Raw genomic sequence first — 16,531 nt, forward strand, 5'->3', positions numbered from 1 at the left:
TTTCCTTGTCTTGAAATCCATAATCCAATTCAGTCCTCTTCAATTGCATTGCACCACATTACCAGTCCAACGTTTGTTTCTCTCTTACCTAGCATGCCACATAGGTTAAGCGCAGAGTCATTTATAGAATAAATTGACTGGTGTCCTTTCTGCGAAACAGACCAGGGGTTGCCAAATCACTTTTCACTGATAGGGAAAAAAATGCTTAGGATAAAACACAGATAACCTTGAATGATTGTGACAAGCATCCAGTTCAAAACACACGAAAACTATTCACCATTGCAGTCACCTGTCCCAACTGAAAACATTCACCCACATTCACTTGGGAAAGACAGGTGATCTATAGCTGTACGTCCACTGGGCCTCAGCTGTCTGAAAACGTCAAAACTTCATAATAAGCTTGTCTCTAAAACAACTGAACGCTTTGTAAGAGCTTGCAAAACATACTGAATGGTTCATAACAGGTGGGGAATGGAGGATAGAGTTCACAGCTGCCTCTCTGACCTGTGTCTCTATAGGTGAAAGGCTTCTAGACTAGAGGAGGGGTCAGGGGTGACAGCTGGTTTCTGAGGTTGGAGTACAGCAGGTCATGTCTGTTAGGGGCATGATTGCACTATCCCTCCCATGGGTACAGTAAGGGTATAGTAACTAAACATACAGTATATCACATTTCGATTTCTGAAATAGCGATCTGGTTGTTTTTAGTCAAATCTTCCCTAATATGATAGGTATATGAATATGAATCTCCTATAACTTATTCAGTGTTCACAAAACAATTGCTGACATTGTGTTGTGAGGATGGACAGCTAAAGACTGACAAAATCAGGGGAGAGGAACTTCACCTACTTACTATTTTGGTGAGCAGGTTCATGTTACCCATAGCAGTCCACATTATTTCTTAATGTCACTCGAGAAGAGAGGAGTGGGGTTAATTATAGAAATACATTTACAAGGAGAGATCAAGATGGAGTTGTAATTCTTCAGATTTAGATTTTTGTGTCATCCAGTTTTGACCGAGATTCCTCCTTCTGTTTTTCCTGGCCATAGAGGTATAAAAATTATATTTGCATCTAATTAATCTCATGAATCCAGTATTAATTTCAACCTATTAATAGCACCACAGACATTTATCAAAAGGGAAAAAAGTACACAATCCACTAAATTGATAACATGGAAAGGAATGTCATCACATTTTAATATTTTATACTGCCTGTCTTATAGTCGAAATGTGATTTAGTTTGATCTAATGTTTGTCTTTGGGACTACTGGGGACTGTTCTGGTTTGACAAACAGAGCCTGCGGTAGAGGGATTCATTAAGGGCCGACCAGACTGCTAGCTGCTTCTGCAGTTATCACATTCCCCAAAGGTAGACATATTTTCCCTCCTGTTTGAGTTGAGTTTGAGTTTGCTGTGACAAAACAGTGGCTTACATATGTCTGGATCAATGCATGGTTTTAACATTCTTTAGTTCCTCAACTAGACTGTTAGATTATATTAGCACCTGTCATTATGGCTAGATAACAAAGCTGTAAAATGACCTGAATTAAGATACAAATGATTGTGCTTTTTCTCAAATAAATCAATCCTTCAATTAAAATGGTTAGGTTAAAGACAATACATATTTTATTTGTTAACCAATGAGTGTCTAGTCAGAATCATACATTTTAAAAGAAAAATTGGAGGAATATTGCACTGGCATCTGAGTGACTTTATAATTAATGTCCAGTGACATCAGTTATTTCCAAAAGGAGAAACATTTTCAGATTTTCTCTCATGAAACATTTCAAGTATAAAAAGTTCCAAACAGTGTAAAAATCCCTCTAAGGTAACAAAGGGTAGATATGGAAATGGAAAAAGGTATGTAACTTACTAGCTTTGTTCTTTTACCCAAAGGAATACAATTTAAAATTTTACAAAAGTATGGGGGAAAATAGTTTGATAGAAAAGGTATAAATCCACTGCCTTTTGTTGCAGGTTTTTGTTTTTCCAAATATATAATTATACAGTAAATTCCAGTTATGAAATTAGAATAGCACACCTGATCCTTCAACAGCTGTATGGTACAGTACATAAAGAGGAACAAAAAGTACCCATCCATAATCCTGATGACTCCAAATTGCTAAAGAGTCCGCACAAAATGGAAAGTTCCTTAATAAATACAATAGTACCAACATTTAAAGGCACAGTGGGAAAACATTCTCTGAAGAACATTATTTTCAGTCTGAAAAAGAAATTCACAAAACATTGAGCTGGATTTCAAGTCCAGTGTACTCCCATTCCGATGTCTGAACTGATCAAAAGAGAAGAGACACTGGGCAACGAACTGAAATATATCTCTGTTCATGTGGCTATCTGCTATGTGTTCTTTGGAGGCTGCAAACAATACGATCACCAGCAAATAAGTATACGTATTATCATACCAAAGCCCCTTTGATATTTACTGAAGTTAGCGTTGCATAGTTTAACATTGATCATTAAGTATGGATATGGAAACATGAGATTAGTTATTTGTACCATGGGTCTACAGTTGTATTCCTTGTTTGCAATAAGGTCTTTATTTGGTTTGTTTAGCTATATTTAGACATGTTTTTAAAAACAACCTGATTGTCAGACTTGAGTGCACTTGTGAAGGACATATAAAACTATACATTGCAATAAACGTTAACCATTTCAATATCATTTTACGTACAAAATGCATCAGTGGTTTTCGGGGAGTCTGCTACTTAAATAAGGATTAATATGTTTTTTCTTACTTCTGAATAAATATTAAATATTCATACTAGAATGACAAGACAATACTGATAATTGAATAATAAGGTAACGTTTCTGCTGTTTCCTTTCCTGGTGATCCTCTTCAAGTTCTTGGGGCAGAAGAGATGACAGTGCTGCCAACAACAACCTCTCCACCATCATCATCCTCATCATCCTCACCCTCTCCTCTCAGCTGTCCCTCTGCTAACACTAACCTCTCCCTCGTCATGTCCCGGGGGTGTGTACTGCATGACCCACCCTTGACGGTAAACCTGCCTCCACAGTGCTTACTGCATGCGGTCTGTCTGGAGCTGCTGGGTCTGGTACTGGCCAAAGGCTGCAGCCGCCGCTGCTGCTCCTGGGGTGGCAGCGGCTGCCAGTGGCTGCTGCACAGCGTAGCCATACCCGGCTGTGGTCATGTAGCCAGCTGGAGCTGGGGAGGCAGCATAAGGGTACTGCTCGTAGGCGGCAGCTGCAGCTGCAGCAGTAGCAGCAGCAGAGTACTGGGCATAGGCCGCGCCGGTGTAGTCCAGGTATGGGGAGGAGGCAGCGGCAGTAGCCGCCGCTGCAGTGGGCTGGACGTGAGGAATGACCATGCTGGGCTGAACGAAGGCCTGGGGGTAGACGTAGTGAGCTGGAATCCTGTTGGACATAAACATACAGGAGGTTAGAACAGAAACACTTGATAGACAATCTGAAATTGAAGAAGCAGGCGCCATAAAAAAACAACAACAATCCAGTTCTCATATCATTAACACAGCAAAACCATTCAATTACAATGGAGGGACCCTACCGAGAGGAAACTATTAGCATAATATCAAAAAACGAGCGCAGCTTTCAATTTTTGAGTCAGAAAAAGCATTGGAATCATACTGGAATAAAGGCGTTAAGCGAAGACAGCCCACACCACTGCCGTTTGTGACTGAACCAAGGTTGTCTCACACCACTTGCGAGCTCATCTCACAACACCGCAACACAACACCAACCAAGGGAAGGATGTCACTGAACGTTTACCAGTCCACATACAATCACATCACACACACAAGCATGCCCACACACAAAAATCATGGAAACACAGGAGAGGAAATTTCACTGAAGAGGCTTTGCAGAGAAATGATGGCAAAAGTGATTTTAAGCCGTTGAAATAGGCACTGAATATGTACTAGTGGGCTTTGTGCTGTAGTCAATACCGATACATTGAATAAATTAGTGTCTGGAAAAGGAAGTTGTGGACTAAGGGGCCGTGGACCATGGAAGTTTGAGTTTCTGGGCAGATTTGGCTCTATTTACCCCACTGAGTTTTAGTCCCTTGTAGCACACATGCAGAGGAGCAGGTGTTAGGGTGTTAAATCTGTCCATAGATGTACCCTTCTACTCTCTCTGCCCCCTCCTTCTCCCCCCCCCCCAACCACACTCACATACATACCCGTCTGTTTGACTGACAAGAGAGGCTGGAGGCATGCTATTTTTGCTCCCCTTGTGATCCCTAAGGGACAAGCTTGAGCTTCTCTCCTTCAGCAACACATGGCATGGCACTCGTCAAGTCTGATGGCGGACTCTGTCACTCCTCTGCCTGAATGACCTTCACGCGTCTCCTTCCCTTGCGTTCACGTAACTGTCTACATTATTAACTTGATGGTGTGACCACTTCTGTCTAGTCATAGGATATGCAAGTGGTAGCCTCCAATGTTTCCTTACATCCGAGTAAATATTTGCTATACCTGTTGAAATATCTCAATATCTTACTGTACTACCGTTAGACTCAAGTTGGATAACCTTTATTTTAGGACTAACAAAGGTTTTGGGATTGTTCACTCCTACAAGATATGGTTGGATCTTATTTAAGCTACAAACACCATAGACTAGTCATCTGCAACAGGAGCCTCCGTTCTCAATTCCTACAGCCAGATATAAAAATACTCTTGTTACTGTGCTGCTGAACTGGTTCAGTCAACACAAACTATTCTGAAGGGCTAGGGCAGGGCGGCCATTTTGTGCTCCCGAATGTTCGGTGCTAAATAAAGGTGCTTTGTAAATCACTGGGGCACATGGGTAATCCCTAGGACACAGTCACACTGGCCCCCGGGCACATGTCTATGTCTAGCTGCCCACCTGTTGTTTGCGGGTGAGTGGCCTTCTCTAAGACATACATTATTAAGTTCACTGTGGGGTAGAGTGACTCCCATTTTCCATCTGAATTTGAGAAGCCATGTGAGCCAACAGCTGCTGTCAGACCGGTACCACTCTGTCAGTTTCAACTGTGCTGTGCGTCTGTCAGCCTGTCTCTTTGTCAGCGCTGTCTGTCCGTTTGTGTTTCTTTTATATTTTAAAAGATATTAGTTCAATACGGGTCTGTAAAGTATAGGCGTTAATTTGAGATGAAAAGCTACTTATGAAAGCAATGGGTTAATGTGAGAAAATCAAAACAGAAACCACAGCATTATGAGTAAAGAGAAAAAAGAAAACAGGAAAAAAAAGTCCAACATGCAAGCCAGGGATTGTTTTGTTGCAGGGGATGGTTTGTCAAATATTACTTCCTTGACTGGGTGATACACCCCATGAGCAACAAAACATAGTGAACGTATTGTTAACTGAAACCAGAAAAATACAACCACAGGCTAAAGCACAATCAGTCATTAAAAAGAAAAACAAGAATCAACACCCCATGTCAAACAAAGTAAGTTACATCTCCCTAACAAAATTTCAAATGTCTTCAAAAAAATACCCCCAAAAATCCCCCCTAGGACCCTCCTCCCTCCCTTCCCCTCCCCACTGCAAGTGAATATAAGCACACAGTTAAGCTGAAAACCACTTCATACTGGTACCAAGGCACACACCAATCTAAGGACTATATGGAAAACTGGAGAAAAAGAAAACATAAACTTCCATGCATCTAATCACCATTTCAGCTTGTTTGTGTGTGTCAGAGTTTACTGGTAACACTTTAGTGATCTGCCCAATGCAGACTCAGCTATTCCTCAAACCATCATGTCCCTTCACCAGCTATTTTAACCGTAATCGACCCTGTCAGATCAGAAAGAAATGGTCAACATTGAGTCAATTCTGTAAGAGTTTTGGACAAACGGTCACTTCCTCCAGAGTCAATAACAATAACAAGCAAAGATGTGCACACACCAACAGTCACACCTGGACACACAACATTGAATGGGTGGGTCAAAGTTATAGTTCTACAAGAACTACAGAAATAAAATAAAAAACATTTTGAATGCTAATCATTTATCAGATGTACAACATTAGACAGTGAACGTAAGTTTTAAATATTTCTATACATCTATTGGTAAAAATGAGGCCGTGTGCAGAGTAATGTTCTAATGCTAAATGACAAACTCTAATCTGTAGAAGATGTTTCACACAGACGTGATAAAGTAAACATGTAACGAGGTGTGAGGCGACCTACCCATAAGGCCTTTGGATGAACGCCGGGTGGATCTGAGGCACTCCGAATGAGAACCCTGGAACAAGAAAGTTTTTTTGATTCGACCATCCTGCATGACAAAGTAATCAATCTAAACCACCCAAGTATGTCATACAACGTCAACTTGCCACACATAGTGAGGGTTAAGGTTGCTGAGCAACACTGCGTCAGTGTCAAACACTCCAGCACATACGTGTGAGTAAAAAGCAATAGTTTCTGCTTTCATTGTTCTCCACCTTGGTCGTCCAAGTTGTGAAAAAAACCTGTGGCGCAGCCCTCAGCCAGGGCGTCCAGGCCCTCACCTGGCTGCATGACCCTGGGCTTGGCTCCCAGGTAGGCCAGGTTCACGTTGGCCTTCCTCCCATCGATGATGGGGTTGGGGTCCTTACAAGCTCTGTCTGCGGACGCCCGGTCTGCCATCGTCACCTGAGAGCAGCATACACAAATCTCAATTTAATAACATAAGTCAGTTAACCACTATCTACCATTAAGCTCTAAATAAGTTCAGTTTCGTACTGTCTGTAATTGAATCAAGGGATGAATCCGCTAGTCTTTGATATTGTGAGTGCCAAATTACTCTGTACATGTTGGAACAGTGAGTGCATAATACTTCATAACTTTGTTCATGAGGGCTATAACGTGTTTAGCGATAGTCTTAAATAATTATCTGTTAAAATTAAACTTTACCTAATCATTTGACTCTTGCCAGCACACATAAGCGTGGACTGGTCAAGGTAGTCTGCAGCATACACCAACGTGCAATGTGTCACACTCAAATTGATTACTTACGAATCCATAACCTCTTGATTTTCCCGTCTGTCTGTCTGTGATAACAACAGCCTCATCGATGTCACCGAACACCTCAAAATACTTCCTGAGACTGGAGTCCGTGGTGTGATATGGAAGACCCCCAACAAAGATCTTCGTGTAGGTTGTGTCTTTCTGTGCTGAGTGCATCATCTGCATTTGTGCAAGGGGTTGGAAACAATGTTTCCACTATATTGAACACTGAAAAACACCAAAGTTTAAATTAAAAAAGAAAGTGTTGGTCCGGGATGCTTGTCTTTGGAGCGAATGATTCCCGACACCTGTTTAACAGAAGATCTGTTTCAGCGTTCCGCTTCTGGCTCCAGAGCATGTACATCGCTTTACACGTCACCTAACTCCGCCCAGTACACCCACTACGCTCCACCTACTAGACCTGGTGGGTGACTCGACCACACTTCATTGGTTTTGAAACGAAGAAGTAATCTCTATTTACTCAATTTGTGATTATGGCGTGCTCCTTCATAGGAAAATAATAGGAAATAGAAACCTCCACATTTTAATTTCTTGTCGGTGGTAATTTGTTGTTGTTGGTAAAGTCATCTTCCTTTAGTCCACTGTGCTTCACGTATGCCTAAAGGTGATTCGTTTAATATTTGATATCTCATTTACGCTTACCGTGTTTATCCACACATTTGTGTGCAGTCATCGTGCCCCATATCACACCTGTTGCATCACACATGGTCACACGGGGTCAATAGGAACAGCTGACTACCGATGTCACAACAGGAATGTCGCGATCGTGTTCTGGCTTTTGCAACAACTATCAGAATTCGGAACACCTCCAGAATAGACAAACACATCATACATTTGCGTTTACTGTTATATAGGGAAATAGAAAAGATCACCCCACAGCCTACTTTAACAACAGACAGGGCAGCTCACAGTGACATATCTAACCAGCTGATCTATCGGGCTTTGTGTGATGAACAAACGCAACAGTGGCAGTGTTTGAGGCTGACGTCTGCAGCTTCTCTGTAGACCCAACACAGATGGGTCACTTCGTGTGCCATAAATCTCCCAGGGGAAGGCAGCATTCCCCTGGACAAAGACCTGTGTCTATATCCAAGGCCCTAGTGAAAACAACTGTTGTGAAAACGTATGAAATCATGTTCAGAAAGATTGTTGGGAGTCAAGAGGTCCACACAGGCTCTACATTGTAAACGTTCTGTATTTTAGAACATCTTTGTACCAATTAAAACAGTTTGTTGAGATACAATATAAATACAATTCTGTACATTATAATACTGTAAAGACTATGTTCAAATACATTTCTATTTACAGCTCCTTGTGAGGGAGAGCAGCTTTGATGTCATCTTTAAAGTAAGGTCTTGGGTTTCTTTCATTTCCTTGAAAATACAGCACTTTAAAACAACAATATATCAGTTCCACAGCTCACCACATCTATTGCTTCCATAAAATATGATCATTCAGTTTACAAAAATCACTTGTTACATCTCTTCCTGATATTGTCCATCATCCGTTAATCATCCCCTCCCAGTAAAAAAAAAAAAAGTCAATTTATTGGCATTACTAAGTACCTTTACAAATACTTGAAATGTTACTTGTTAAGTCAAATAAGAATAAAAAACGATGTCCAAAAAAACATATAAAAAAAAGAAAAATAAATACTGAAGGCGTTACCAAGAGCTATTCAATCAAAGAGGGTTGGGTGGCCATTTGAAATGCCTCAAGGGCATCGCGTCATACACAGGCTTCAGATCCACACACATGATTCTAGTCAGCACATCCTGGGTGAGGATATAGGAAAAGCAGTCTGTCATGGCTATTCCTGCCCGTCTTCACAGAGACAGGGCAGTAAGGCATCAGGGAGGCCGCCAGGTCTTAGTCAAAAGCCTAGCCTGCTTCATACTGATCATAGTGTTGATAGACCTCAGGTCCCTTTGGGAATTTCCCTCAGTGTTCTGCCCTTCCAGACGCACCAAGCAGCAGGGTCACAGAGGAGCAGACACGGGTTACGCTTCGCTTGTCCCACACGGAAGACTACATGATGAACTCCCAGGGAGGTCTACTCCAGTGCAAGCAATCAGACAGCGATAGTCCCAGCTTCAGTAGGGGCTAACTGGTCATTCCACAGTGTTTACAGTACTCCAACAAAACTCATTTAACGATAACCGACAGCTGAGCTGACTGCAGTCATAGCTTCAAAGCAGTTGCGATTTGCAGGTGGCCCAATGTTCAAAAGGGCTTGTGGCGTTAGTCACGTGGCAATGCGCATAAACTAAACACATACAGTATATATGTACACACAAATACACACAAGCAAAATATGAGTTATATTCAGCAGATATGAAACCCTAGTTCTTTGGTTACCCCTGACATATCATCATGACTTCAATAACAAACTGTCATTTGTTAGTGTATCAACAGTAGTACATTCTTCATCAAAATATCCCAGATGATATCCCACTTTGACCCAATAGGGAGGATATGCATGGTGTTTGACATAAATATCACACAATGAACAGATTTGATTATACAAATGGAAGAAAGAGTGTCGATAAAGGTACTCATCTGGGGACTCAGTCAAAGGTTTACCTTTCTATCAAAAATAAAATAAAACAAATAAAAGCATGTGCATGTGTGCATAGTGAACGTTCCGTGAACCATGATAGATAAACGTTAAAATACACTGGTCAGCCACTCTGAAGAGAAACAGTAATTTACACAAAAATAACAGACTATGGTTTGAGGGGGAAAGGGATGAATTATGAGGGAGAAAGAGTGAGAGAGATATCAGCGGGATCTCTGTGGCACCTGCCCCCTTTCTTGGAGGGTGGTAGTCCAGGACCCAAGCCCTTATCCTGGAAAAAGGAAGTCCAGGATTTTGGCCCTTATCCTGGGGGGTAGTGGCCCAATACGCTGGCCTGTATCCTGGGGGTGGCAGCCCAGGACTCGGGCCTGTATTACGGGGGGTGGCAGCCCAGGACCCTGGCCCCTATCCTGGAGGGTGGTAGTCCAGGACCCTGGCCCCTATCCTGGGGATGGTCGTCCAGATGGAGCAGTGTCTTCCAGGGTCCTAGAGGACCAATGTCTGAGGTTCTGAGTCCATACAGGGGGGACCTCTGGTGAGGCGAGAGGGCTTCACAAACACCCCGCGGCTTGGAGCACAGCGGAAGTACACCCTCCCTTGGACGGTTCCATTGTGCTTTCCTGAAAGGAGAGAGGATGGGTAAGCACAGACCTATTCACACACATGAACACACACCCTAAAACAACCACACACGTACCAATACACAATGGTAATTACTGTTTGGGTTTTCTCCCTCACTCACCCACTGCCAGGTCCAGCTCCACTCCCACCCAGATCCCCTTGGCAAACTCCACTCCCCCCACGTAGTGCACTGTGCCGCTCCTCTTTCCTACCCACACCTGCTCCCCGGGGGCCATCCAGTCAGGCAGCTGGGCTGCGGGCGTGCTCTCGTCCCCGCTGGAGTCCCCCGAGGGCTCAGCACTGCTGGGGTTGGGGCTGGGGCAGGGGCTGCCGTGGGGAAGGTCTCCCTGGGCTGGCTCCTGGATGGGGGGTTGTCCTCCTCCTCGCTGGACTTGGGGGGGGACTGGGACTGGGGCAGGGACTGGGGTGAGGGCTGGGGCTAAGGCAGGCCCTGAGGCTGGGGCTGAGGCAGGGGATAAGACTGAGGCAGGGGATAATACTGGGGCAGGGGCTAGAACTGGGGCTGAGGCAGGGGCTCGGGCAGGGGAGGAGGCTGGGGATAAGCCTGGGACTGGCCCTAGACATGACCCTGAGTCTGGGTCTGGGGATAAGACCAGGGATGGAGCGGAGGACAGGACAGGGGCTGGACAGGACACGGTTAAAATCCCAGACTCTTTACCATTGTGATGATTGCAGTTAGAGGCTTGGGTGTGTCCCGGATGAGGTGTGTGAATGATGGCCGAGGCATGCTGCTTGGTCGCTTGTTGGGGCTCATGCCCTCTCCTCGGCTGGTCAGAGGGCAGGCGTGAGTCCTCCTGCTGCCACTCCTGCTGCCAGTGTCCAAGATCGCCATCTCCAATGCCGTCGTCGGCCCCTAAAAAGTCTGTGAACTCCTGGCTGACGCTGAGGGCACACCTGCTGGGCTGGGGGGAGGCCTGCTTCCCTAGCCTAGCAGGAACACTGATGGAGGAGCTGGCCAGCAACTGCACGGGGGTGTGGGTCTCACCCCTTGCCGAGGCACTTTGGGTAAGGGTGCCGCCTCGCCCCGGGGGGCAGGAGGGGGGATCCTGGGGGTCCCGGTCAGGTTCTCTGGCTGTGGAGCTGAGCTGGTCGGAGCTGTCGCTGGTACTGAAGGGCATGTCGGACAGCGTGGCGTTGGAGGCGCTGTGGGAGAAGTAGCCACTGGTGCAGCTGCTGGCCGTGGGGCTGCGGGTGACCTCTCTGTCCCCTCCTCCCCCACTTCCACCACCTCCTCCTCCTCCTCCCAAGCCCCGGCCTCCCCTCAGCTCTGAACGTGCACACAACGCCCCCTCCTGGCTATCCAAGGTGGCGTTGTACACGTCAAAGTTGGCAAAGTCCTCTGGGATGTAAGGCTGGTAGCGGTGGAAGTCCTGAGAGCCCAGGCCCAGACTCATGGCCATGTCTGTCTCCTCCTCCTCCGAGTCCTGACCAGAAGGACAGGGGCGGACACAACACAGAACCCACCGAGGACAAGGTCAAACTTCCCCTTTCTGCGGTGGAGCTTACAACTTCTCTCATAGACCATGAGGGTAGACTGATGACAATGGATGTTTCGATGGGTGTTGAGATGAATGTTGGGCAGAAGGCAGGTAAACATGCTCTAATGACATAATGCACGTGTGTGTGCGCGCGCGTGTGTGTTATTCGCAGAGGGGCCTCCGGTGTTTTTTTGGGGTGGGTTTTCTGCCAGAACAGTGTGTCAGTGTGTGTGGCTAAGTGTGCGTGTGACACTTACAGCCGTGTGTGGCAGTGTGTGGCTGAGCGGTCGGCTGATGGAGGTGGGGGTGGGGGTGGAGGTGGAGGGGGTGCGGTGGCCCTCGCTGCCCGCCCGGGGCCGGGGCCATGGGCAGGGAGGGGGGAGCAGCGTGGGGCTGTCCACACATGAGCGCATGCTCTGCAAGGTCAGAACAACAGCACACACTTCACACAAACAGGCATGCATGGAGCAAGGCAGTTACCAAGCTAACAGTCCAGTGCATTCAAGTGTTTACAGTTAGTTTATGGCAGATGGCACACAGACATGCAGACGATGTTGAATGGAACACACACACTTTGGTTAATTTACATTGTAAGTATAGCCACAGTTAACCCAGGCTTTGTGAGGATGAAAACAATAACAAGTTAAGTGTAATAGTCTACATTGGAACGAAGCCTTAGACACACAACATTAATGTAAATTGGCTGGGTGCACCATTTGGTTGACTGTAGCTATTCCGGGTGAAGTCATGCTCCTTAACAATGAAGGATGCCTGTCTGGTGGAGCACGGCCAGGTGTCAGAAAACATGAGCTTCCCGTTCATACAGTAGCTAAGGCATTATAACCCTCACACAGATTTAGTACTATTAGAAACCTGTCACAAATGTTGGCTCATGAGAAGACATTGTCATATTAATAGATGAATTGTTATTTTCAGAGAAATACTGCAACGTGAAAAGAGTGCCGATTGTTTGAAGACAATGCACGTACAAAGTGCTATCAAATCGCAGAAGAAGAAAAGACTGAGATGGAAAAAGACAAAATGGACAAATGTGAGGAGGGGGGGACAGTTCTCTGTCCGCGGCTAGTAGGGTGACCTCACCTCCATGCCCAGCAGTGGGCGTGCTTCCAGGGCTTTCCTGGCCTTGTTCTCCTCTCTGACTGGCAGCAGGGACTTGAGGAACTTGGGAGGCTGGGGAGAGAGCACCTTGAACGGGCTGGAGTTAAAGAAGGTAGGGCTCTCTGGAACCAAACCTGGGTAGAGATCCAGAAAAAAAGACCTAGATGAGGGGAAGTTCATCTTGAGAAAGACCAAACAAAATGTGATGGTTGTGTCTGTCTGGGATGGTGGTGTATGTCTGGGATGATTGTGTCTCTCTGGGATGATTGTGTCTGTCTGGGATGATTGTGTCTGTCTGGGATAGTGGTGTGTCTCTGGGATGGTGGTGTCTGTCTGAGGTGGTGGTCTCTGTCTGGGATTATTGTGTCTGTCTGGGATGGTGGTGTCCGTCTGAGATGGTGGTGTCTGTTTGGGATGGTGGTGTCTGTCTGAGATGGTGGTGTCTGTCTGGGATGGTGGTGTCTGTCTGAGATGATGGTGTCTGCCTGGGATTATTGTGTCTGTCTGGGATGGTGGTGTCTTTCTGGGATGGTGGTGGCTTTCTGGGATGGTGGTGTCTGTCTGAGATGGTGGTGTCTGTCTGGGATTATTGTGTCTGTCTGAGATGGTGGTGTCTGTCTGGGATGGTGGTGTCTGTTTGGGATGGTGGTGTCCGTCTGGGATGGTGGTGTCTGTCTGGGATGGTGGTGTCTGCCTGAGATGGTGGTGTCTGTCTGGGATGGTGGTGTCTGTCTGGGATGGTGGTGTCTGTTTGGGATGGTGGTGTCCGTCTGAGATGGTGGTGTCTGTCTGGGATGGTGGTGTCTGTCTGGGATGGTGGTGTCTGTTTGGGATGGTGGTGTCGGTCTGGGATAGTGGTGTCTGTTTGGGATGGTGGTGTCTGTCTGGGATGGTGGTGTCTGTTTGGGATGGTGGTGTCGGTCTGGGATAGTGGTGTCTGCCTGAGATGGTGGTGTCTGTCTGGGATTGTGGTGTCTGTCTGGGATGATTGTGTCTGTCTGGGATGGTAGTGTCTGTCTGGGATGATTGTGTCTGTCTGGGATGGTGGTGTCAGGGATGACGGTGTCTGGGTGGGATGATGGTGTCTGTCAGGAGGTTACCCTGGTTATCCTTGTTTTTGAGGGGCGTTCCACACATGAAGCCTTCGTGGGTACTGCAGTCAGAGACGTCTAGATGACTGTCACAGTGACCCTGCAAAGGAAAACACAGTCAGGTGTCATCTGCTGTATATCTACAGCCCTTAAAAAATAAAGAGAAAAAGGATATATCTCCAGTATATACCTATATCTAAGTGAGCAGTCATCTATTTGCTTCTCTAGGTTGTTTTTAGAGAGTGACGAGCCAGGATCATACATCAAGCTGATGAGCAAGGTTCACATCTCTTTGCCTATTGGCCGTTTCCTTACCTTGCAGTCGTCATCGTCGCACCCGGTCAGGTCCGCCTTGCTGCAGGAGGACTGGAGGACACAGACAAAGGAAGAAGGTCACCCTCGACTGACACAGGCTGGGGTTTCTTACGTTTCCTGTAATTGAGTTGGAGGCTTATTGGCTGAGGGTGGGGTGGGTGAGTGTCTCTTACATGGCCCACGTTGGGGGTGCTGATGCTCCGTCTCAGGTGTCTGCCTTTGACAGAGAGAGCCTCCTTCACTGTCACCGCCTGCCCACATACAAACACTTATCAGAGGCTGTGTTTGGGTCCAGAGGTTTTGTGTGTGTTTATGTCTTTGTGTGTGTATGTGTAATAAGATTTTATTTATACAGCCCATTTCATCCCCAAATTGCAGCTCAAGGTGCTTTACATAAAATCAATAAAAACAATAATACAAGTGATAAAAGTAATACAAAATGTAACTCAACAAAAACACATAAGCCGTAGTCTTTGCGTTATCTCGAGACACAAACTTTGTATGTATGTATGAGTATATTTGTGGGTGGTGTATGTTGTCGTACGTGTGTGTTCATATGTGTATGTGCACAGCATGAGTATATGTGTATACATGTGTACGTGTGCATCATGTGTATGATTGACAGTATGTGTTTGCGTCGCGTGTGTTCCATCGACCCTACCTGACGCAGCCTCTCCAAGCTGAGGATGTTCTCCACCTCCAGAACCCCTCTGGTGTACTTCTCTATGTAGGTCTCTCCGTCGTGGCTCTCCTCACTCTCCCCGCGGGCCGCCATCAGGGCCAGAGTCTCTCTCTCTTCTGGCTCCTCCGAGGCCTGGCCGACCAACACACACAGGTGGACAGGACCGTAAAACAGGACATTGAGTGTAAATCGATCATTGAGACGATTTAGAAAAAGTAGGGTAGAGAATTCAAAGGCCTTCATGCAAGAGCCAGGTGGAGTCAGATAGCTGAGCGGTTAGGGAATCTGGCTGGTAATCAGAAGGTTGCCGGATCGATTCCCGGCTGTGCCAATGACGTTGTGTCCTTGGGAAAAGCACTTCACCCTACTTGCCTCGGGGGAATGTCCCTGTACGTACTGTAAGTCGCTCTGGATAAGAGCTTCTGCTAAATGACTTAATATAATGTAAATGTAATGTAAATGACCACACTGGTACCTTTGGTACGTTGGACACAATCTCATAGGTGACTCCACAGGAGTAAAGAGTGTTCTTCAGGGACATTCGCCTCTTCAGACTTTGAGTGAAGCTCTACAGGAGAAACACATTTGGTCAAAAACGAAACGGCACAAACTCCATGACAAAAAGTGAAATAATTGGTGGTTAGGAGCAACCCTGACAGGGACTCCAGAGGTTGTGGTGGTAGGTAGGCACCTGTTTGTTGTAGATGTTGACGGCGATCCTCTTGCGGACCACCAGCTCCATGGAGGCGGGGTGGCTGAGCTGCACCGTGGCTTTGATGATCAGGTAAATGCGCTCGTTGGGCGAGGTCACCCGGTTGAGGTGCACCGAGTCGTGGATGGACGAGTCCCACGAGCACAGCGCTGACACCTGTTGGAGGAAAGGGATGTAGGTCATAGGTCAACCGGATCATGCTGGTACCGGGTGACCACAGAGAAAGCTCTCTGCTCGATCAAATCGAATCAAATGTATTTGTATAGCCCCTTTGACAAGCACAGGGGGCTTCACATACGCCCATAAAACTGCACCTAAACCAACCTGATAATTTCCTGTTTTTTTATGTTAATCCAAGTGCCCATGCACTACTATGTAGATAAGCATAATTTCATTGGAGAATATTCTCAGAAAACACTTTCAAAACTAAATATGTATCTGGGTCTGGATCTGAAAGACCATCTTTATTGAAGGAATGTCAAGTTTTTGCAAGTTCTTCTTTCGGCCAGAGGGGGGCAGCGGAGGCCCGAGTCTTACCTCATCTTCGCAGTGTTTGATGATGGGCAGGTAGAAGAACTGGCTGCCGTGCTCCTTGGGCAGGATGGAGTTGACCCCGGCAGCGTGGGGCCCTGTCAACTGCTCATTCACTGTCAGGTTGTCCGCTGGGGACACAGACAGACATTTCGACAGTCAAACTTTATAATACCAAGGAGGGAGGACGTCACCACCACATCCTTAAGGATGTCGATGGCTGGGTTGTGTGGATGCTGGCTCATGGCTGTGTGTGTGTGAAGAACCTCACCATTCAAGTCCAGGAACAGGACAGGGATATGAGCCTCCATGCCAGCAGGGGGTGTCCTAAAACAGAAAACAAAGATGTAATGTGTGTGTGTCTATGAATATGTGTGCGTATATGTATATATGT

At 46.2% G+C, this 16,531-nt stretch overlaps 2 protein-coding genes across 6 annotated transcripts in view; both read right to left on the minus strand.

The window, feature by feature from the left end:
- Nucleotides 1–1,872: 1,872 nt before the first annotated feature.
- On the minus strand, nucleotides 1,873–7,302 carry rbm24b (RNA binding motif protein 24b). Of its 2 annotated transcripts, none has more exons than XM_047041219.1 (4): nucleotides 6,978–7,302; nucleotides 6,491–6,614; nucleotides 6,171–6,225; nucleotides 1,873–3,394 (listed from the first exon to the last, which is right to left on the minus strand). In XM_047041219.1, the coding sequence occupies exons 1-4, from the start codon at nucleotides 7,152–7,154 to the stop codon at nucleotides 3,040–3,042; spliced, it is 711 nt and encodes a 236-aa protein (XP_046897175.1). In that variant the 5' UTR covers nucleotides 7,155–7,302; the 3' UTR covers nucleotides 1,873–3,039. The 2 variants fall into 2 exon arrangements, with proteins under 2 accessions (XP_046897175.1, XP_046897166.1); XM_047041210.1 differs by having other exon boundaries at nucleotides 6,425–6,614.
- Nucleotides 7,303–9,132: 1,830 nt separating this feature from the next.
- Nucleotides 9,133–16,531, minus strand: part of kif13a (kinesin family member 13A) — a 38,316-nt gene continuing 30,917 nt past the window's right edge. For 2 of the 4 annotated variants that reach the window (XM_047030710.1, XM_047030701.1), the window contains 12 exons: nucleotides 16,409–16,464; nucleotides 16,144–16,268; nucleotides 15,586–15,762; nucleotides 15,370–15,462; nucleotides 14,874–15,026; nucleotides 14,386–14,463; nucleotides 14,213–14,263; nucleotides 13,907–13,997; nucleotides 12,789–12,940; nucleotides 11,945–12,103; nucleotides 10,310–11,633; nucleotides 9,133–10,187 (listed from right to left, as the gene is read on the minus strand). In XM_047030710.1, the coding sequence (XP_046886666.1) occupies nucleotides 10,054–10,187; nucleotides 10,310–11,633; nucleotides 11,945–12,103; nucleotides 12,789–12,940; nucleotides 13,907–13,997; nucleotides 14,213–14,263; nucleotides 14,386–14,463; nucleotides 14,874–15,026; nucleotides 15,370–15,462; nucleotides 15,586–15,762; nucleotides 16,144–16,268; nucleotides 16,409–16,464 (2,593 nt within the window). In that variant the 3' untranslated portion in view covers nucleotides 9,133–10,053. The remainder of the gene's footprint in view (nucleotides 10,188–10,309; nucleotides 11,634–11,944; nucleotides 12,104–12,788; nucleotides 12,941–13,906; nucleotides 13,998–14,212; nucleotides 14,264–14,385; nucleotides 14,464–14,873; nucleotides 15,027–15,369; nucleotides 15,463–15,585; nucleotides 15,763–16,143; nucleotides 16,269–16,408; nucleotides 16,465–16,531) is intronic. The other 2 variants (XM_047030729.1, XM_047030719.1) reach the window with 1 other exon arrangement.

The sequence above is a fragment of the Hypomesus transpacificus genome, chromosome 2, assembly GCF_021917145.1.
Source record: "Hypomesus transpacificus isolate Combined female chromosome 2, fHypTra1, whole genome shotgun sequence".
NCBI lineage: Eukaryota > Metazoa > Chordata > Actinopteri > Osmeriformes > Osmeridae > Hypomesus > Hypomesus transpacificus.

Coding starts and splice junctions, on each gene's coding strand:
- rbm24b (XM_047041210.1), bottom strand. CDS start 7,154: ATGCAGATGATGCACTCAGCACAGAAAGACACAACCTACACGAAGATC. Junction 6,615..6,977: donor AATCAAGAGGTTATGGATTC/GTAAGTAATCAA, acceptor TGCTGCTCTCAG/GTGACGATGGCAGACCGGGC. Junction 6,226..6,424: donor TCACAACTTGGACGACCAAG/GTGGAGAACAAT, acceptor TTCTTGTTCCAG/GGTTCTCATTCGGAGTGCCT.